At 39.2% G+C, this 23,219-nt stretch overlaps 1 protein-coding gene across 2 annotated transcripts in view; it reads left to right on the forward strand.

The window, feature by feature from the left end:
- Positions 1 to 5,392: 5,392 nt before the first annotated feature.
- Positions 5,393 to 23,219, forward strand: part of atosa (atos homolog A) — a 39,675-nt gene continuing 21,848 nt past the window's right edge. Inside the window, exon 1 of one of the 2 annotated variants that reach the window (XM_007549044.2) lies at positions 5,393 to 6,652. In XM_007549044.2, coding sequence (XP_007549106.1) covers positions 6,622 to 6,652 — 31 coding nt within the window. In that variant the 5' untranslated portion in view covers positions 5,393 to 6,621. The remainder of the gene's footprint in view (positions 6,653 to 23,219) is intronic. The other variant, XM_007549043.2, reaches the window with a different exon arrangement.

Consider the following 23,219-nt stretch of genomic DNA (forward strand, 5'->3'; position numbering starts at 1 on the left):
ATGTTTGTTCATGTGATGACTCATTAAAAAACATGCTACGTCATGATCCTCCAACTACTTCCTGTCTTCTTCGTCGTATCCGCCCGGTTGTTGATCGCGTGACTCGCACGATCCGGAAACGTCACCTGTGTCCTTTCGAAATGTGCGCAAATTTTTGTCAATGTTCCGCTAATGTTTAGAAGAAGGGGGAAAAAAGGGAAAAAAACACACAATTTCACAACACCGGAAACACGATTAAATTCTCACATTAACACTTTGTTCACGAAATAAGTTATTTAAAAACACCCCACACCATCATCCTCCTACCACTTCCTGCCGTCTTCTTTGTCTTTTCCGCCAGTAGAGGCAGTCAGTTGTTGCTGCATTTCCATTACAAATGTGTGCAAAACTTTGTTGATGTTCCTCTAATGTTGGAATAAACACAATTTTGAAATTGCGGCGTTTAAATTAAAGAAGAAACGCAATTAAAATGGCAAATGCATTTGTTTGTTCATCGACAAGTCATTGTTCCTTGTCATGATCCTCCAACTACTTCCCTTCATCTTCTTCTTCCTGGTTCACGCCATTACCAACATCCGGTTGTTGATCATGTGACTTGTGTGATGTATGCGAAATACCTCATCCTAGCGAAAAAACACTTCATTGAAACCAGGAGTTTTTTTTTGTTTGTTTGTTTGTTTTTTTGTAGTTGCCACTTTTCCATCGAACAAATGTATCTTTTCGTAATCCCATTTTGCGCAATTACACGGTCAATGGAAACGCAGCTACTAGGCAACTAGCATCACTGCAGAGGTGTGCCTCTCAGAGCAGAGGACCTACTCCTAGGGGTGTTTCCTCTCTTCACACCCAGACAGTCTCCAGAGTCTAATAAAAGCACTGACTGTCAGAACAGGTGAAATCAGAATGCTCCGCAGTCCTTACGTCACAGGATGGGAGACGTTGCATCAGCAGAGCGCACGTGGTTAGATTTGACCCTAGAAGGAGTGTATTTGTAGTGAAACCATTTGTTACAATGTTGACCTATTCCTCCCTTCCTTTATATTTTTATTAATTTTTGTCACCAAAGGAGTTCCCATATGATGGGTAGCTTGACTACAAGTCTCATAACAATACTACAGCGCCTAAGACAATCATTTGGATCTCTTTACGCTGGGGAACCCGAAGCGGGGTGTCCTCGAGCTATTCATACGCAAAGATGTTTGAAGGGTTTTGATAAATAAATAAATGCATAAAAGAAAACAAGCATATTTGTTCTTACATCATATTACTGTCACAGTTTATTTCTGCACTTACATTTCAAAGTGAAATCCCACCAAACTGCTCGCCCCCGAGCCTCTTGACACACAGCGGTTACTTTTAATTTTTTATTTTTTATTTTTATTTTTTCTTCCGTCGCTGAATGGGTGCGCGTGTGAGTGTGCGCGCGTGCCAGAGAGGCAATACTGTCGGTGTTGCTCTCAGATGTATAACTCCGTGTCTCGACATTTGATTTGTCATTGCCTTTTTCTCCCTCCGAGCTTTGCTACTGCTTTCTCAGTGCCGTGCAATATCATCTGTTGTGATTGCTAAGCAAAAAAAATAAAAAAATTAAGAAAGAAAGAAAAATGAGAAGCAAGTGATGATGTCATCCAGCTTTTTTCAGTGTTCAAATGTTTCAACATTTCTTGTAGTCACAAAAAAAAAAAAAAAAAGGTAGAAAATAAACTGTTGGTATTTCCAACGTATGAGACCTTGGCTCTTTTATTACTTTTTCTTTCTTATTTGATTTCTGGGATGAGTGTGTTTTGGTCCTTTTTTTTTAGTGCCCCAGACAGATAAATTGAGTCAATAAACCTCCAAATCGGATAAGAAAAAGCAGAAGATAAGGCATGCAAGCATACGAGTCTGTCTTAGATAGGAATCAGATAACTTTTTTTTTTCATCCAGTGCCTTGCAAAAGTTTTAATATCCGTTGAAAAAAATAATTTTCACATTTTGTCACATGTGAAGTGGAAGGGAAATGACTATATGTGGCTTTCAAAACGTGGCAAGAAGAAGTTAAGAGCTGGGTTCATCTTTCAGAGGGACAGTGACCCCAAGCACACGACCGCAACGCAAATTAGAATGGCCCAGTCAAAGTTCTCGCCTAAAATTGATACAGAATCCATGGCAAAACCTAAAAACTGATGTTCACAGATGACCTCCAGAACCACTTTCCAAAGATGAATGGTCAAAAATTGATGCTTTTCTCTCACTTTCCACTGTAACTGCAGCTTAAGGTGATTTTTTTATTTGCAGAAAATTAGAAACATGTCATATTTCTCTCACGTCAGAGTTATGCACTGCGTTGAGTTGCTCATAATATCCCACTGCAATACAATAATATTTGCAGTTATGATATGACAAAATCAGTTGTTGGCGCATCTCGCAAACCTGCATCCATTCAGGTGATTTAAACTAAAAACTATTATGTTCTTCAGTGCATTCACATTTCTGCAACTGTTTCATGTATAAGAACTTGAAAATTCTTGTCATCCTGAACTCTGTTCGCCTCCTTACATACTGCTGAGTCATTACAGTGACCAACTTTAAGCCTCAAAGTGCAACGAAAGCATCCACCAGCCTATAAAATATGGAAAGCATCCAGGGTTGTGCAACCACAAATTTATTACCTTAGAATAGTTAATGGTCCAGCAAAAGGCGATCCAGGTGTAAGTGCCAATATGCAGCCAGAACATGCCATAAATCCAAAATTCAGCCAAAGTTCTTGGATCAGCTATTTAGCCTTGGCACGTGTGCCGTTTAGCTAATTGAACTGTTTTAGTTATAAGAGTATAAGTTTCAAAAGTAAAGTTTTGAAGCTATGCTATGTCAAGATATGCAAAACAGATTCTGCGAAAAAAAAAAATTTTGCCCAAGAAATAATTTCAATTCAGATATATAATTTAATTCATGCTTGTAGTTAATATATTTTTAAGATCGGCCCAGTGCAAATGCCCTTTATTCTGCTACTCCTTAGTTGTGCCAATGCTTCTATCCTGCCACTAGGTGGGGCTGTGACATTTAGTTTCCCAACCTAAATTCTTGTGTGGCATTGCTGGAGGAATGTTTTTCCTCCCCCGGTGCATTTAGATGAGCTGAATGGATCATGTAATAAAATTGATTTGTAATTTACTTATGGGCGGTTATTACTGGATCGTATTAAATGTAATCACAAATTAGAAATAACCATTTTTTGAGTAGGTGAATCATGTTTCATTGTTAATAGAAATATGAATATATTTAAAAACTGGGGATTTTTCCCCAATTCTCAGGAGACCCTTTTTTAATATCTTAAGACATTCAACATTTTCATTTTAACACATAATTTAATAAGCATGCATGAAATTTTTGAAGCGTTAGCTTTCAAACACATGGCTCAAGCAGCTACTGTTCACTGTAAATACAGCAGCAAGTCCGTTGGAAGTGTCTCTACCAGTTTTGCACGTCTTGCAACTAAAATGCTTCCGTGTTGTTTCCAAAATATCCAGAGGTCTGCCAGATTGCATGACCAGCATATGTGAAGAAGCAAATTTCCAAAGTCTTTGCCACAAACGTTCTGCTGAACTTAGGTCTGGACTTTGACAAGGCTTTTGCAAAACGGGATTATTGTTTGATTTAAACTCTTCCATTGTAGCTGAGGTTGTTTTCCTACTGCGAGGTGAACCTTGACCCCAGTCTTTTTTTAAAGCCCCTAACAAGTTCTCCCCCCAGGATTGCCATGTAAATGACGTTAGTCATTTTATTAAAAAAAATAAAAAATACTTCACGGTTTCCCAGTCACTACTTCAGGAAAGCATTTCCGTAGCATAATGCTGCCACCACCATGTTTCGTTTTAGAGAGGGTGATTTAGTCTCCTAATTTTGTGGTAGAAATTGCACTGTTTACTCGTCCAGCCAAGTAATAATAAAGTGCTACACAATAGACAATAACAATATTGCACTGGGAGATGGTCTAGCATTTAGGCAATGTGTTTTCTGCGAATCAGCTGAGGTTGTTGTTTGCAACTGGTATGAGTTGTAGATGAGTGAACCTTTGCTTAACCTGCTGCAGTCAATGTTTAGTTTTACCCATACACGTCTTCCTTAAACTTTGCCCTTCGGTCAGACACACAGTCTGCACTGAGCTGCTAGGTGTTTGCATTGTTGTGGACTTTATGACCCACATTTACAGGGTTTTTTTTTTTTTTTTTTGCTGGAACAACAATGCACATGTGAGTTAGTTTGCAAAATAAATACACTGACTTGCTCAATAAAAGCTAACCCATCTCAAAACAAGATGCAACAGACCAATTCTATCAGTTTGTGCTTTTTTTGTGAGCACCTCGTATTTGTGCCTCGGCCTTTGTGCTGATAGATTTAATCAGAAAAGAGATTAAATCAAACTTTATCTGTTTTCTTTTTTCTAGTTCTATTAAAATTATCACTGCATGTTTAGTGAAAGAACAAGGCATTGTTTCTAATACAAACTTATGTGAATGTGAGTTTGAAATAAAGATGCACCATTTTTTTTCTTAGTTAATACTGATTTTTGCTTAGGTCTTCAAATTTTAACCAGTTTTATTTTTAGTATTTGATGAGCTAAAAGTGGTTCTTTGATAAATTAAGCTGTTTTAAGTTCAACAGAAGATGAAAGAATTACAAGGATACAAATGAAACATGACAGCAGTTTAATTAATTCGTACATTAAAATTTGTTCTTAGAAGCCACTTTTAATTTTTTAAGACTGGTGTTGCTTTAAGATGGTAAAAGTCTGCTGTATATTTACCATGACTTTGTTTACTCCATCTATTCTGTTCAGATAAGAAATAAAATCACCAAGTGCAATCTGCCATAGGTAAGATATCAACAGCTTATTACTTTTTAACAGAACTCCGTTTAAAAAATTTAAAAATTCAAGAATCAACCAGTGGTTTACAAGTAGGTCTAAAACAAGTTGTGATAAAAACAAAATCCGCCAAAAAAAAAAAAGATCATACTCAAACAACATAAAATAGGCACCAAAATTTTACTTGAATTGGGCCCTGAAGAGAAATTCTGGCCGGGGCCCTGGAAAATTTTTGATCGGCTCTGAAATGTTCAGACCTCAACGTAATTTCAGTGGATTTCAAAATCTCACGGCCAAATGAGACACGTTTACTGTTTAATAGTTTGACCTCGGACATCTGCGCCTGTTGGACACCTCAGCCTTAAGAATCCAGAACAAAATGTTCACAATGGAAAAAGATGAAGCTTCACGTGAGCACATGAACGCGCACCGAATTGGACTGACCAATCAGCTTACAGAGAGTAGTCCATCTGTTTTTGTTATGAGTTACAGCAATGAGACTCCAACTGTCACTGATGTCACGGGCGTTTAAAAAAAACACTCGCTTCGTGGCATTTATTCGTGAATATCTGCTCACATCAAACGCCGTGGGTCTTCCCGGAGAAGTTTTGGTACCAGTTCTAAGTTGGCGGTTGCCATGACTGCAAGTTCAGGCTGGGCCCGGGAGGGAAGTGACGAGCGGGGCTGTTGTTGGGACACGTGACTGGAGCTGCGCTGATCTGTTTTGACAAGCAGCAGGGAGGGAAGTGAGGCGGCTGAGGCAGACAGTAGCATCACGACTAGCAGGACTCACTGTTCCTTTAATCCGCATTTCGCCTGAATATTATCAAATAGTTGTCTCGCGCAGGAGTCTGGTGACCCAGCTCGCGTTGAAATACCGAGAGCTGCTTGGTGCGGGCTCGCGGCAGACGTTGCCGTCGTCACTGAAGCGTTCGGTCGGAGTCGGATTGTTTGTTGTTGTCGGTTTGCAAAAGTTTTAATGAAGACCACAAAGGAAGTCAGCGCAGGTGGCGTTTCCAGCGAGAAGTAAATGGCGAAGGGTCGACCTCGAAAGCGGACCAAATTCGTTTGACAACATTTTGTCATTTTGTGACTATAATGATAGGCTAAAATTTGTATTGCCGTAGCTCCCCCTCCGAATGGAAAAAAAACCCCATACAGAGACCGTTTGTAGATGGGCTGAGCTACGCTATAGGAGCTGAGATGTTTGGACGGTGAACCAACATTAACGAAAAGGTTAGTTGGTCGAGTTTTCTGTGGTGCTAGCTGCATTGCTGAGTTAGCAAGCCTCCGTAGCGGTGGTATCAACGTTACACAAGCTGTGAGGGGGACTGCGAAATGAATCCCGACTTAACTATGATTCAGGTGGCGGAATCCGAGACGAGCTGAGAGAGGAGCCAGCTTGCTAGTTGGATTACTAGTTCACAGATTGGTTACTCGCTAGCAAGCAGCTTGACAACTCGTTTGCCCAACGCTCCGAGTATCAGCTGTCTTTGTGTGAGTTGGACAATACAGTGCGACTCGATGGAAGCGTACAGGAGCATGCTAACAAAGCGAGGCTTTGTTGTTGGATAGGGGTAGGGGGGCAGTTGGCACTGACACGCAGGCTTTACAGCTGATATCGTCGCTTAGCTAATACAGCAGGTCTCTGGGGCCAGAGGGTCTCTTTTTTCTCTTTTTTTTTTAAAGGGGAGCTGTTTGGGGGGGTTCCAGGCACCGTCGTGTTGCTGTCAAAGCTGTGCGTGACACAGAAAGACGACCCTGAAGTCAACCAGATGACACTTTACAACATGAAGCCCGAGCGAGGTATGTGAGCAAGCTGAAACACACACACACACACACACATACATGCACATCTCTGTGTGGGCAAGCTGTGTATATAACCAGCTTTACATGACTGACTGTACCCATTTCCCCCCGAACCCCCAAGAGAGAGGACAAGAATTATGTAACAGCTGGTCCGGCTGGTTACATGAATTTACAAAACCTGACCTGAGTAGATGAGGATGTGCATACACTCCAGTGTCAGCTGTTTCCCTTTCCCTATTTTTTATTTTTATTTTTTTACTTCATCCACAACCTTCTCTGCTGCTCTCCTGCCACATATTGTTCCTTCCAGTAGCTCATGGTTGACAGTATGCCTGCTGCAAAATGTTCCTGACACCCACCCTGTTGTGGAAATAAGGCTCCTGCCTTATGCTCTGCAACCTGTTTATAGCTTTGCTGTGTCTGCACCAAGACTTAAACAGGAACAGAGGAGACGGCCTTGTTTGTTTCAGTGTAATTGCACTAATTATGTCAGGGCATGAATATGCAATGGGATCCCGGTGCCAAAATCTTTGCTCTGACACAGTTGCTGATGGATTTTTTTTTTTTTGTGGAACTTATTGGGATTTAACAACCTAAGCTATTTATTAACTGCTTGGTATGTGTTGTCACATGTTCTGGCGACTTGGGTTAGTCCACAACAGAGTTGCACCATATTAGAAAGCCAGTGAAGGACCTGTGTTGTGTGGTCATCATCAGATTAACTGCAGTCAATCAGCAATTGACTGTGTGTTTACGTGTGTTATGAAACTGCTGCTAGGTTGCTCTTCCTTTGCTGATAATGAGAATCCAAAACACACAGTAATCTTATTTCCCATCCCCCATCACCTCCGCCCCCCTCAGGTGGGCTCTGGATTTTTTTAACCCTTGGTTTTTTCTTTGGCCAGCTTTATGGTATCCTTTATATGGAAACACTGACTCAGACAGGCGGTGGTGGGATGTGACAGGCCAAGGTTGGTGGAGCCACAGTATAGTTTAATTATAGCCTAACAATGCAGCAAAGCATACTCCCATCAAAAACAACCTTGCTGTTAATTCACAGGTCATGTGAACATTCCTACCTTGAACTAGAGAGGAGATTGAACTGGGGATCTGAGACCGGAGAGCACAGACGAATCGTCACCAAAGGTTTTCAGCTTGATTGGTTGGAAACTACATACAACAAAGCAACTCTTTTTTTTTTTTTTCTTTCCATAAGTGAATGCAACATGTTACCCAGTCTAGTTTTAGCTGCAGGGAAAACTCACAAACTCACTGGCTAAATTCAATATCAGTGAGGTGTTTAAAATAAAATCAGAGCCATTTAAAAAATAAATAAATAAATTCTGAGTTAAAGTAAGTAACCCTGTTCCTCAGAAGGCACACCCAGAGACTTTACATTTAGTAATGCTAACCACATTATCATGCTAATTGCTAATGTAAAATGCTAAAGCCTCTTTAAGATGCCAATTTTCTTTTCTTTTTTTGAATGAGTCAAACACAGCTTTCCAGTGGCTGCCAACACTCATTACCTGCCTTTTATCTTTTCGTCACCCTTCAAGGTTTATTAACTAGCTGGCTTTCGCTGCCATCCGCAAATCTTCTAAACCTGTTTCTGCAGAATCTGCTTCACATGTATAACTCCTTGTTGGTCAGGGACTCACTGTTGTCCTATTGTTCCTTTGAACGTGCTGTACTATTTCTCTGGTGCTGATAAGCAGATTGCCTATTACCCAGATATTTAATGTCTTCTGTTTTCCCTGCATCCTGAGAGAGAGGGACTGCAGGGCTCTTTGTTTAGTAGCCTGGAAGGTCGAGCTGAACACCAGCAGCCAGGTTAGCAGGCCTGAGCTGGGTTAACTCTGAAGGAGAGAGCTGGACAAGTCCAGACATGCAAACCCAGTATGTAAATGTGAGAAAGGGTCTGAACTCCTGATCAGCTGGGTGTGAAAAGCCATCAAGAGGATGTGGGTGGGTGACAAGGTCATCAATAAAGTAGTCAGTCAACTTTTACATTTCAGTTCTCCTTTACTCAGTTAAATACTGGAAGTAACCAGAGTCAAATAAAAAGTGGTACACTTTTTTTTTTTTGCTAATTTGGTCTTTTTCACTACTATTGCTGTACTGTGGGAAGAATAAATATGTGCTATTTTGGTGGTGACCTAAATAAGCTAGCCCCATGATAGGTTAGTAAAGCCACTCTGAATTTATGCTTGTTTGTGATTTTTTTTCCCTAGTAAGAAAATAAATAAAAAAACCACACATTTTCAAAAGTTCAGTTATTGTTTTAGAAGACATTAGCAACATAAACCAAATCTTTTACTGTAACATTAAAAAGGGTTCTAATCATAATTTGGACCTCAAAGTATTAATAATGACAGCTTTTGCTAACAGGAAGTCATATAGGGGAGTTTATGTAGCGTCACTTCGGAGCATCTGGTGAACCATTCTTTTGTTGTAAAGGGAGTAAAAACGGCACTTATGTTCTGCTCAGGGGCCTAACCAGAGTCATCTGATCCTCTTGTTTTTCTGTGAGTTTAGTTATGAGTCAGGACAGTGTGTGTGGAGAAAGTGAGTCTGGCACAGAGTAAGTGTGCAACAGATCGCTGCTGTACTGCTGAACCATCCACTGGCAGCTTTTACAAGTCTCATAAAGAGCAGCTATAGAAAACTTCTGGTCCTGTTTTCCAGTTGGAGAAAACATGCCTCGTGGTATTTTTGTTTTGACACATTTTATTTTATTTGTTCATTTTAGCTAAATTGAGTCTAAATTGGGCTTTACTTGTATCCACAAAGGGATATTTTCAGTGCGCCGTTTCCACACGGAGCACGATTCAAAACCACTACGGAACAGTTTACAACATAAAACGCGCTGTTTGTGCTTGACTGTGGTCCTTCACCAACACAGACATTCATGGCTGGGAAATGTGCCGGAAACGACTGATGATTTACATTAATTGTGACTTTGTCTCTGTTGTGTTATTATGTCATGCTTTAAACCTTTATACAGAGGTGATCTCATCACGAGTCACATTGGAGAATCAGTCAGCTGGCATGCCTCAGTGTTCTGTTTCTGCTCTCTGTAACTTTATTTGTATAGCACTGCTTCCTGTTGTAAAGTCCTCAAATCCACACGCCCTCCTTAACGGAGATGCATATGTCTCAGTTGCACACGTGTAAAATTGTTATGCTTTGATCAGAAGTACACACGGTGACTAACAAAAGTATTCCCACCTTTTGAACTTGTTCACATTTTGCCACTTTACCTCAAATTCTCTGTTTTGTTGTATTTTTGTGATGGATGGACATAAATAATTTTCATAACTGTGCGTGGGACTTGTGGTTGAGCTTAGGATTCAGGAGGATCAGTGTGGCTTTTGTCCTGTTTGTGGAAAAAAAGTGGCCCAGATCTGGATCGTGACCAGAAGAACAGCAGCCTGGATACAAGTGGTTGAAATGATCTTCGTTTGTTGCACTGAAAGGAGTTAACTTAGGTGGTTCCAGTGTCTAATGAGGATGTTTCCTGTGTTCAGAGGCACATCTATTTGATTGAGATCCCATCCAGCAAGCTGTTTGACACAATGCATGCCAAGTGGAATCTTGCTACACATTAATACTCAACAACAGTTACATTTTTTTGCATTTGAACAGAACGTTGTTGTGTTATTGGTGCATATTGTTGCTGTGGTGACAGTATTTGTGTTTTTATGATGTGACTTTAGCTTTGGCCATATGATTAGGGTCAGTGTGCTGCTACAAGATGAAGCCTTCAGCCCAAGCTTAAGTCTTTGCAACAGGTTTTCCTCCTTTCAACTCTGACCATAACAGCAATCAATATTTCCACCTCCATGTTTCATGGCAAGGCCAGGATCAGTTTTTAACCACTAACTGAGTTTTGCATATGGACCAAAATACTCAATTTCAGTCTTGTCTAAAGTTTTAGATTGTTTTAAACAATTACTGTTTCTTTCACCGTTTCATAAAGGCTGTCTTTGTTGATCCAAGATTCAAGGGATCCGATGTATGCAGAAGGGATGCAAACAATCGATTTACAACTGGTTGTCGATAAATGGTTTATTAGATTAAAATTAGTTCCAACCGATTAACATCCACTGAGACCTTCTTTTAGTTTAAAAGTAAACTAAAAGTGGTGTAGTTTGGCTACCACAAAACTTTCTTTATTTTGGATATTTAAAATGTCTTCCTGTTCCAGTGTTAAGTGTTCATTTAAAATGAAAGGTTATTGAACCTTGAGAGGGCGTACTTGTCATTACCACTACATGACTTGAAAATGGTCTCAAAACAACAGTATTGTAGCTTATTGCCATAACTTCTGGGAAAACTTGTCAACTAACAAAATTTATTTGGGTGACAGACTTACAGGTGACCTCTGGAAGCTCTTGGATTTTATTTAGGATCACCAGAGTAAAAGAGGTTAAATAGGAACGCTCCACACACTTTTCAAAGTATCCCATCGTTTCCCCTTACCATTACACGCTGCTTTATTTTTGCCTTTCGCGTAAAAATCCCAATAAAAATATCTTGATGAGTGTCGAAATACTGACATGTTTGGTGGGTGTGAATACTTTGGAAGGTGCTGTATAACACGGAGCAGATGGCCGATTTTATTTTAGCTCGTTTCCACCTGACCAGTCTCCTTCCATTGTGTTTGCCTCTTCTCGGCCACAACAGGTGTTCCCCTCCGCTCCGATCACAGTTGGATCCCATCTGCATGTTATAACCGTCATCGACCCCTCTGTTCATGCTGTCCTTTTAGTTCTAATCACAGCAATTACACGGGCAGAATCAGACCTGCCTCTCGCGATGAAAAGAACAGCCGACTAAGCAGTCCTGCAAGGCTTGACTTTAAGTAGGTCCCTTTTCCAGCTGGATGTGGTTTGGCACCCAGTCGTCCTGGTACAGTGATGCCAGAGCGGTTTCTTAAAGGTCACTGAAATTATGATAGCAGCGCTGCAGCTATTTATTATTACCTCTCACTGTATTGGATGCGGAAATAGTATGGCCCAGACTTGGTCCCGCACTGTTGGGTCATATTTTTTCTACCAAAAGTGCACCGAGTGATGTAATCACCTTTTTACATCCTGCCCGCCCCCCGTGGCTCCTCCCAACCAACCAGCAGCGAGCCCCGCAGGAACAGGAAGAGCCATCTGTGCATGGGGATTCTTCTTGGTGGGGATCATGTCTGCATTTCAGTTTTTTTGTTTCTTTATTTTTGACCAGGTTTGGTTTATTTTGATAGCCACCTGTTTATTTTTTTTGTTGTTTTCATTGAGCATAAAAAAAATTGAAATAGATGAGGTAAAACGTAGCTTTTCTTGAAGCTTTAAGCGTTAAGAATCTATGCATTCCGTATGTAGGTTCTACGTCTCCATGAATAATCAGGTGCAGGTATCCTCTGAGCTCGATCCATCCTCCCACTCCTACTTTTAATCCCTGATGTGACATAACAAGATTGCCGTTAAGCTGTAAATTCTGGAGGCCTTGTACAGTTTGATCTGAAAGCACACTATAGATAGGAATACAGGCGCTCAAGCTTGTAAATTGTTTGGACATTTGGACAGCTTGATTGTGTTTTTTTTTTCTTGGTGATGTTCAGAGATATAGACGCATATTTAGCAAATATGTCATTATTCTCCACAAAACTATTGATGATTTCCTGGTTTTACAGTTTCCACCTCCGTCCCCTCCCCTTTTGTTTTGCATTTCCTGTGTGTCACATCAAAGAGGCCTCAGCTGCTGTTACACCTCAGCACTTCACACCTCTACCACAGATAATATCTATACAACAGCTGTAAGAACCACAGCTCAGCTGGATTAACTTTCCATATCCAAAACAAGAGGATCAGAATTGCTACGTGACAAATTTGTCCAGCATCGATCCCTCTAGGCCGACTTTTCATTAAAGCCGCATCCATAGACGTGATTTGGTTCACGCCAAAGAAAACAAAACAAAAAAACAAAGTAATTTATAGCAATGGAGAAGACTGGAGGAGCTTTTCTAGGATTGACTTTTAGTTGCATATATTGAGGCCAAAGGGTGAATTCCCACTCTGTGTAAGAGAGGAGTTGGTTATTGACAACTCTGCAGTTAAACTAGGATTTCAGAATTCTTTTTAAAAGAAACAAAAATGAGGAGCCGCCATACTTTCATAAAAAACTGTCTTTTTTTTTGCATGGCTCATGCCAGTCTTTGTTCTCCCCTTTGACTGTATTTCTAAACATCTCATTTATCCTGAAGATGGATTTCTTTACTTAATGGAATTAGATTTCACTCAGGAATAATTTCCACTTAGGCCTGTCACAATAACAAATTTTGCTGGACACGAATTGTCCCAGAAGTCATTGCCATTTGAGACCATTTTCAAGTAGTCTGATGGTAATGGCATTTTAATGCAGGAACACATTCTCAAACCTCAATAAACTTTAAATTCTAATGAACATTTAACACCAGAACTGTGAGAAATTTTAAATATCCAAAATGTATAAACAAAACAACAGAAAAACAAATAAAATCAATTATGAAGTCTATACAAAATTGTCCATCAAAAAGGAGTTAGTTGAGACCAAATTACCAGACTGAATACGTTTTTGGTAAAAATAGAGAAAAAAAGAGAAATGATAAATCATACAGACGGAAATTATTGAGCTTGTTTTAATTTATCATGCAACCAGTTGACTTATTGCTTATTGCGACAGGCCTAATATCAGCCCTGTTTGACAAATGTGTTTTACATCTTTTAATTATTTGGATTTTGAACTCGGGTCTATCAAATCAATCAATCAAATTTTATTTGTAAAGCACATTTCAGCAGCAGGGCATTTCAAAGTGTTTTACATCATAACAAACACAAAAACGCAAAGTCATGTAACATAGAATCAACAATCAAAACAAGGAATTATTGAAATAAAAGCCAGTTTTTGAAAACATGTTCAGTAATTTGTCAGGTGGTCTTAAGAAAAGAAAGCAAGAATAAAGTAGATTAAAATCAGAAATCAAATTTGGTATGAATAAAGTTGTAATTTTATTATTAAGCCAGATTGCCCAACCCTACACAACAATTACATTGCCTCTCTGCTGCTGTTAAACATCCCCAAATGCTGCGTTGCATCACTGTTACAGTCACATGACCAAACTAATACCAGCCCCATTCCAAAACACAAACGACAATAGCTTGGAAATAAATAACGGCTATGAATACAAGTACATTTTTACATTTGATCTTTTTCTTTTACAAGCTTTCAACAGTGTTTTGCATGAAAATTTATTTCAAAACATCCATTGCAGGTATTTCACTACAAGCTATTAGTCTTAAAATAGACACGACAGAAGATCGACTATGAAAACGGTTGAATTCTTTCAGGTTTGAAGGTCTCCTACCAGACATGCCACACATCTTTCAGCACACAGGCTGTTACGCAAGCACCTTTTTAATCAGGCTCACACAAATCTCTTATCTGTGCCTATGCTCCATATTAGTAGAGAGACGTGGAGGTTTTGCACTAACTCATTCTTCAAATGTGAAAATAAAATTCAAACGTTCCTGTAAAGGAAGTTATGGTGGAAGGAAAAATCAATCGACTAAAGCAGTTTATCTGTGGTGCAAACTATTGTTGGTGGTGATTAACCACAAATGCAAACACACACACACACACACGCACGCACACACACACACACACACAGAGTCTGTGTTAACAGAGAGCTCCTTCGGGGCACATTGTAGTGGCGTTAAGCACATTGCTTATTAACAGCAATGTGGGGTTAAGTTAATTTCACACTCATCACATCTATCCCCTTTCCTTCTCTCCATTGTCTCGTTTTATCCCTTTTGTTCCAACAACCAGTCCTAATGGTGAATCAGGTAGTTTAATAACCTCACCTCTAGAATGTATACATTTTTGATCCGATGAATCGATTTAGAATAATCGATTACTGAAATAATCATTAGTTGCAGCCCTAAGTGTAGATTAACTTTTGTTATGTTTAGACAAGCATGGCTTGAGTGATTTGATTATATGGCCAAAGTCCAGTCTCTGATTATTGCAAAGCTCTGGCCTGCTCATAGTGTACGTAACATAAACGGCTTTTGGATAAATAAATGAAAACCACAACATATTTTTAGTGAAATAAAATGACTATTTCCTTAAAAAACAATCCAAAGTATTAGTTGTTTTCATCTGTAGCTCTGAAAATCTACAAATACAGTAAAACCCGCTGGCATATGGGAAAGGAGACATTTTAGCACCACGTTTCAGACAGAGTCCTTGTACAACTTTATGCGAAAACAGGTTGAGTGACAGAAAGAATTGACTGGTTGAAGGGGATGAAATAGAGCAACGTTGATGCAATATGTGCAGCTTCCTGTTATCTGCTGATGCCTAACTCCCTGTGGTAGCAGCCTGAATGAACAGATGACACGAAGATCGTTTCCTTTCTAGAAGATTCTGGTGCCTTTAGTACTTCCTGTGACCTCACCGATGCTGAAAATCCCTTAGGTTTCTTTACTTGGCAACAACTAATACAGTTATCTATGCAACTTATTTGTGCTTATGCATTGTCAGAGTTTTAATTTTGGGATAAAATTGAAAGATTGATGAGTTATTGATTTTTGTATGTCATAGCAAACTAACAATTGGATAGAGTTGTTTATTTTAAAAGGAACAACAAGTTAGCTGTAAAGGCTAGTTTTCATCTGTAGTCCCTAGACAAGTTGACAAGCTTCTTACATCCAAAAAGAGAATAACGATAAAAGGATTTTCTGTCCAAAACATATTGGGTTACATTTTTGTGTTTTTTAAAAAGGTCTATAAAAACACCCAAAAAGACTGAGAGGGTTTTCAAGTATAGAAACCAGTGCTCTACTTCTTAACCTCTCGCTGCATTAAATCCATCTTGAATCTGACACAGCTGACACTTTTTCACGCAACATTTGGAGCCGGTGCTGCTCGGGTTGCTCAGGTCCGACTCCCCTTGCAAGAAGTTGGCAGCTGCAGCTGTGGATGGGTCAAAGGCACTCGCATGAGAGGGTGGCTCTGATTACAGAGAGGGGTTGTCCTACTGCCCCACTGTCCTGCAGCCACCAGCACTCAGCTGCTTTCAGAATAGCCTCTCTGCTTCCTATTGACAAATGTGTGCAGGTTTACATGTTTCAGTACTAATGTTTACCTTTTTTTGTTTTCTTTTTTTAATAATCTGGGGCTCAACAATTCCCATGTGACCCATCTTGTTGAGTGATCCCTTACTTACTCCATTCTCCATTGTGGTTTCTGTTATATAACTTGCATTAGTCTGACTTTGCAAAGGACTGCTCTTAGCTGAATAACAAGGGTTTTTTATGGAGGGTGGGGGGGTTGAAATGTATATGAAAAGAGAGAAAGGGAAGCAAAGTGGGAGGCATGGCAATGCTTTGAAGATAATGTTACTAGTATTTCAGTATAGATGAGAGGGGAGAACAGGCGAACCTCACTAGTCGGTGTTGTATATTGTAGCCTCCACCTTACCATACCGGCCCGTGCTCCAGGGCTAGGCCTGTCTCTCGTTTTGTGAACGTTTTATCAGACGTAGTCCTTATCTTCTGAACATACTTTTGCTTTATATTGCACCTGGAAGCCGACCACTGAAACCAGTCTGGAGTGTTTAGCCTTGGAGCGACTCATTTGAATAATCAGGGATTTAAGTACCCTACTCAAGGACTGCAGTTGCTATGGTTGTCGAAGATGAAGAGAGGAAACCGAATCTCACTCCTTAAGCCAGAGTTGTACAGCAGGACCGGGGGGGTTTCAGTAGCTAGTCGACACGTTGTCGCCTGCCATCGGATCAGAAAGTCCGTTTCAGCCGAGTTTATCAGACTTTGCGTTCACCTGCCTGCTAATGCCTGAAATCTGCTGTTGTGTTTGGGGGGGAAATCCTGCAGTCTGGTATAGCGCTCCGAGAAACACTGTTGCCTAACCCTGACAAACTGCCATTGTTACTGTTGCTTTCATCATGTGGAGCATGAATAATACTGTGAGAAGGCATTGTGAATTTTATGCAATGAGTGTGAGTTTCAAATTGAGTACGTTTGAAATTTAAACCCTAAGTGACGTTACGAAATGTTACATAAAGCAAAAGCTGTAAAAAGTGTGAATAATTTCTGTATTTAAATGAATATTTTAGCAGCAGTTCTAGTGTAAAGCATCACTGTAAGAGAGATCTGCTGACATTTTACCACAACTGCATCATAATTGAAATTTCACATTCTGGCTATTATATGAAATATTTCAGCTAATTACAGCAGAGACGAGCCAAGAACTTCAAAATGTGATTTTGTGTTCAGAGCATGTTTTAGGGCTTATTGTGAAAGTTTGAATGACATTGTCTTATGGGGAAAAACAAACTGAGGATTGCTTGATTAAACTCCAACATCAGGAGCTTTTCTTGTAGATATGATGGGTATAAAGCGAATGCACCATCTTTAGACAGTAGATGATCTTTAAACAGTGTCATGTAGAAAAAGTTGTCAGTTTTGCTGTCTGAGCAAGTAAATCAATAAATTGAACAGAAAATTAAGAAATTACAACAAAATTCCTTTATCTGTTATAACATAACTATGAAAAGATTCATTACAATGAGTTCTGTTGATTTAGGCATTTGTAATCTGGCAAAATGATGGGAGTTCTTTGTTTTGCTTTATTTAAAACTTGAAAAATGAATGGATTCATTGCTCAGGATTTGATCTGTGGATCACCGATCAAAATAGATTAGAGAACAATTGTCTGGTTCCAGTATTTGATTAATTCAGCTGTGACTCTAAGAACAATACTTCTGTCTTTAAGCAGAAAAAGACATGCGAAATGCTAGCTGCACCAGTGCAACAGAGCAAAAGAAAGAAAGAAAAAAAACAGTTGCACTTCACAGATATTTGATCACAAATTAGTCACACTCTGCAGCCCTGGTTTGTATCCACAGACAATTGTAGTGGGGTACGTAGACATGGGGTCAGGAAACATGATTCAACTAAGAAGCTCTACTTCATAAATAGGTTTTGATAATGTGTTGTGAAATCCAAAACTCAAGCTCCGCTAGGGTTCCTTTTTATTTTTTTAAACAATTCTCTTAAAAGCTTTAGAGCTTTTTTTGACTTCAGTAAATGTGAGTTTCTCAGCTGGTAAATAACTGTTCAGTTTTTCACTTAAGATAATAGGAGTGGAAGAGGGGTCAGGGTGGTGTGACAGTCTGGGTCGAGTGTTTTTCTGCTTCTACCGGGAGTTTAATGAAAGCTGAAACAGAAGAGGGGTTCTCCTCAGCTGGAACTGTTATCACCCCCTCATCCAATCAGGGCTTGTTGCTATGTGTGCTGTGAATCTGCTCCCTTTGTGTTTTAAAAATGGGGGTGTGGGACACACACGTGCACACACACACACACACGTGCACACACACACACACACACACACACACACACACACGTGTCACAGAGTTCAGAGTTTTGAAATAGCATTTAACTACCCATGAGAAGGGAAATAAAAAAATTTACGTGGATCTCTTAAACACTTGTTGAGTCGTTACTGACACACTAAGTTTGTTGGCAAACTATTGCTCATTGCCAACCCTTACAGTCTCTGGCAGAAACTGTTTTCCTGGCAAACTTTACAATCATTTCCAGTAGAAGTCCCATAACAACAAGGCAGACAATAACAGGAAAGGTGACCGAAAACCCCAGCTGACCCTCTCCTCGTGTTTTAAAGTTACCAGCAAACTTCTCCCCAGCTCTACCCGAGACTGAGAACAAAAGCAGTGTTGTAACAAAGAGTGCCATGAACACACAGATGCCACTCAAGACACACACGACGGGCATGATTGCGTAAACAGATGAACAGACCAGTAATTGTGCACAGAGCGAAGACATGGTATGGAACAGACTGGTGTGGCAACGGCGTACACATTACTGCCCACTCGCATTCACGAGCAGGAGCTTCAATTGTCTTGGAAGAATGTCAAGTTGAAACTTGTCACATCCACAAACAAATTCTAGAAAGGAGAGCTCGTTCCCACACGCAGACACTTCAATCATCCTGACGGGAATGCTTGAAACCATCGTCCCTGTTGCCGTGGTAACACTCATTCTTCCGCCCCTTCTTCCCTGGTCAGCCGTCCGTCGTTGATCCATCAGGAGGAGAGTGTGAATAGTGATGTCATGTATCTGTTTCACCATTCCTAGCAACTTTTTGAGAACTGGAACAGAATGTGCTGCTGTTTGTTGATATTGCATTGCTCAAGATTAATTGTAATTAGGCATGGACCACGATAATAGCGTGATTATATAATATGAGTCGACGTATATCAGTTCCAACATGATCTTATTACCTTTTATCAAAACAGACAAAATCGCAGTTAAAATAATGGCTATAAATGGTACTTGTGCTGCACAATATATTGCAAATATATCCTCAATGCATTATCGTTCCGATCAATTGGTTATGGTTAGTATAAGTGCACAAATATAAATTCTAGAGATGTGGTAGTTTTTATTTTGCTGTGGCAGTGCGCCATCATCAATTACAAGTAAAGAAAACCCTAGAGTGCAATAATCGTTGAATGATATCTTCTAAATGACAAACATTTTACATGTCAACATACTCAGTGTCACTGACAATAATTTTCCACATCTCGGGTGTCCAAAATGCTATGGATGGATGGACTCAAGAAAAATCCTTCATATCACCATTGCAATTTCTTTTGTAATATTGTTTTGCCCTAACATGTATTCATAAGTAAATGTAAGAAATAAAGCCTGTTAAATTTTATAGACATTTTCAAATCCTGACTCTAATTCCAAACAGGCAAATTTGTTTTGTCTAACAAAAGAAAAAATATAGCATGTATTTTTAAGCCAGCTAATGGGCAGTGTGTAGCAAATTATCATGGAATATACTTCATACACCTGAAGAAAACTCACTCTAGCAATTTTTCTGGCATCTTCTTGAACTGTAGGAACATCATGCCTTTGTACCAGTAACTAGCTCAAGCCTTATTCGCTGATGACCATCTGCTTAATGTAAAAAAAGGATCAGATCTACCTAATTAACATAAATCCAGTTATCCAATCTAGAGGGGATTGCTTGCCTGTCTGAACACATTTTCCAACACATTAAGTTCAGAACACAAAGCTCTCATAGTCATAGGACTGTCGCTGACAACAGAAGCTCAAGCTTTCTAAAGAGACATGTGGTCTTGTCAGATTCCTGACAGATTAGATCTGTCAGCTTCTCAACACAGTTTGGGGAACAAGCTAATCTTTGACAGCAGTACTTCTCTAAAAACATTCAACTCTAAAAGTTAACAATCGGTCAGACTTGGGTCATTGGCTTCTTATGTAACGGAGACAAATACTAAACAAAAAATAATTTTGCCCCTTTTAATTAAATTCACCAAAACTAGGAACAACTGCCTATTTTGGTCTATAAACATCCCAACCAGCTCATTATTTTTGAGTTTTATGGTAAAAAAAAAAAAAAAAAAAACGTAATAAATTGTTAGTGACAAAAGATTTTGACGTATAAATTACATAATAATAGCAATTGCTTCATTCTTTGTTTGATTCAAAACTACTAACTTTGTCAAATAACCTGTCACACATTGACTTATGTGGGAAAAAAAAGTTAATCAGTTAAAATTGAAATAGGCAGGCAAGACTAAAATAAAATCTCAAGTATTGGTCATTGGTGCATTTCTTAATATTCCATACAGAGTAACTTGCTGCGGATAAAAAATACAAATCCCATTTCTGAGAGTTAGTCTGTAGTTGATAAACATCCTCTAGTGTTGCCTCACCATTTGCTAGTTTGGAATGCTGGCGTTACAATTGTGGATCGTTGATTTCAGAGCAAAATATGTTGCAGGAGTGAGCATGTTAGTATGCTGAGTACCTGCATTTGTACAAAGAACGGATATTTGTCTCTGTACTTGTTTATTTTGTTTGTTTTAATTTTTTGTTCCAGATGGAGTTGTTATGCATTAGTTATCTGCGATGACATCATTTGAGTCCAGAACTTGCCCGGAGGACCATCTGGGGTCTGAAAATACTCTTGTCTTGCTGCAGAGCTGACCACAGAGCAAAAAAGACATTTCACATGGTGGCAGAAACGCTTACTCATCATGCTTACACCTGCTTGGCCATTAGTGCATTTGGATACCTTTAAAGGTGCTTTCATGGTCTTATGAGGGAAAGTCTAGTTGAATATTTTATAAACAACCAAATATGACTAATAGATGATATAAAAATTTGTCACAACTATAATAACATAAGAACTGAACAAAAATAATCACAATACAAAGTAAAAACACAAGGATTGGGTATGGAAAAGAGACCACAAAGACTACAGAAAACTCTTGGCAGCAAAGTGCTTAAGATGCTGAAGACATTGAGTGGAGAACATTTACTTTTTTAAAAGCTGTAATGTTTCAGTGGATGGGAGACATTTAATTGATAGCAGAAGGCTGCATCAGGCTCCGGAGGCACCATTTCCCTTACAGACTAACTCAATTGAGGAACAGTCCAACGCCCTGCCTTGGGGTGAATTTTAGAGTCTCTCTGGAATAGTAAATTAGTTGTCTGGGCTGTGCTTCAGGAAAAACTTTGATCTTGCATATGAAAGAGTTAGATTTTAATAACAATCATGCAGAAAGCCTCTTCAGGGTCAGCACATTAGGAAGTAACTTGTGTTTTCAACTATTTTTTTTATAGTTTTACACAGATAACATTTCCTGCATTATAGGAACAGTATTCAGCTTTTGTTAACTTGTCTTGCTGGAAGGTATTAAAATTCATTAAACATTTAATTATAACAACATATACTTTGAAATCAGGGGAACAGCACACTGCAGAAAATGGGAGCCACAAACTTGTTAACATACTTATTTCACTGGGGGCTGTAGAAAGAACATTTAGCATTACCACAACTGCCACTGAGTAGCTACAATGAGTCAATCCCGGAGGTCCCCTCTAAAAACACTTATGACTGTCTATTTGAATAGGTCAAACGCCAGATTAATATGCATTAATGTGCTCAGTGTAAACGGTCTTGGCACAACAGCAGAAACCAAAACATCCATGGTTTTTCCTATATTTGATCTTGGTGGTAGAGCCAATCGGAGAAAATCAATGCCACTCTTGGATTGGCCCGCCCCAGATGCCAACCAATAGCATGTCAAGTAAAATTGCACCATAGTATTTCAGATTGCTAAGCACATTTTCTTTTGACTATTTTAGATATGCTCTGTGTGAAAGTAGCTGAATTTTCTGTGAATATTTTCGAGTGAAGTTGCACAGAAAAATGCGCTAATAGGCAAATACTCTATACCGTAAATTATGAAATTGTGATTTTTGCTATAGAGGTTTGAATTGAAATCTGCCCAAAAAAGGTCACCTTTTATTTAGAGTTGCATTAAGATCATCTGTCACCAGGTTTGGTCATAATGCCAAATTTGCAGCAACCTTCACAAATGTTGGTTCTGTTCAAAGACTGCCGATGTCAGTGTGTGTGTGTGTGTGTGTGTGTGTGTGTGTGTGTGTGTGTGTGTGTGTGTGTGTGTGTCAGGTTGACACACCTCATCGAGCCCAGCAGACTGCTGCCTGGAGATTGCTTTAATACGCAGCCTTTCAGCTCACTGGTTATCTAAAGCCTGCAGGCTGCCCCAAGAAATCAAATGTCCTATTCATATCAGCTTAGGACCTCAAAAGATCTTCAATACGAAGTTGACATTTTAAGTCTGTAAAGCACTCTTTCCTAAGAAAATAAGTTGCAGCTATTTGTTCTCAGTTTAATTATTTAATCATCTCAAAAAAAAATTGACTAAGTCTCACCAGAGCAGTTAAAGTATTAATGTAATGCTCAAGTGGAGCTCATCTATTGATGTGGTGAGTTATTCATTATCTTGTTTCTCAACCGGGTTGGGTACAGTACAGCAAAGCACATCAGACTGTAACTCCTAAAATACTTAATATTGCTTCCCTTTTGCTGTTAAAATTGATTTTACTGTTAGAAATATGTGCTTTAGATGAAGACAGGTCTAGCTGTCTTTATCTAACTTATAAGTTTATCTAACTTATACAGGAATAAATAGTAATAAATAGCTTAGTAGAAATATCAGATTTCCTGTCTCCCTGTTGAAACCACTGGGTCTGCTTCCTGTTTGCTTTTAAGGAACCGATCTGCTTAAGTAACAAAGTGACAACAGGAAACATAAAGTTTGAACATTGGCTAAGAAGAATAAAAATAAAGTATATGTAGTTCTAATGAGAAGTTGACATACACTTTGATATACTCTCAGATTAATTTTGAATTTTCTTAATCTCATACAGGTTCCAAATTATGCATACAGGCTCAAAACAGACACAATGCTACCACCCCCAAACTTCACAGTTGATACAGTGGACAACCTCACATTTGCCTCGTTTCCATCAAGTGGTACAGCAGAGGTTGATGTGGTATGCAATTTTATAGTATTCAGGAGAGCATTTCAATTGCCAGATGACAAACGTGACGCACTAGTATGTTTGTTCCTGCAACA

This window comes from Poecilia formosa, unplaced genomic scaffold (genome assembly GCF_000485575.1).
Source record: "Poecilia formosa unplaced genomic scaffold, Poecilia_formosa-5.1.2 Scaffold29, whole genome shotgun sequence".
Classification (NCBI taxonomy): Eukaryota; Metazoa; Chordata; class Actinopteri; order Cyprinodontiformes; family Poeciliidae; genus Poecilia; species Poecilia formosa.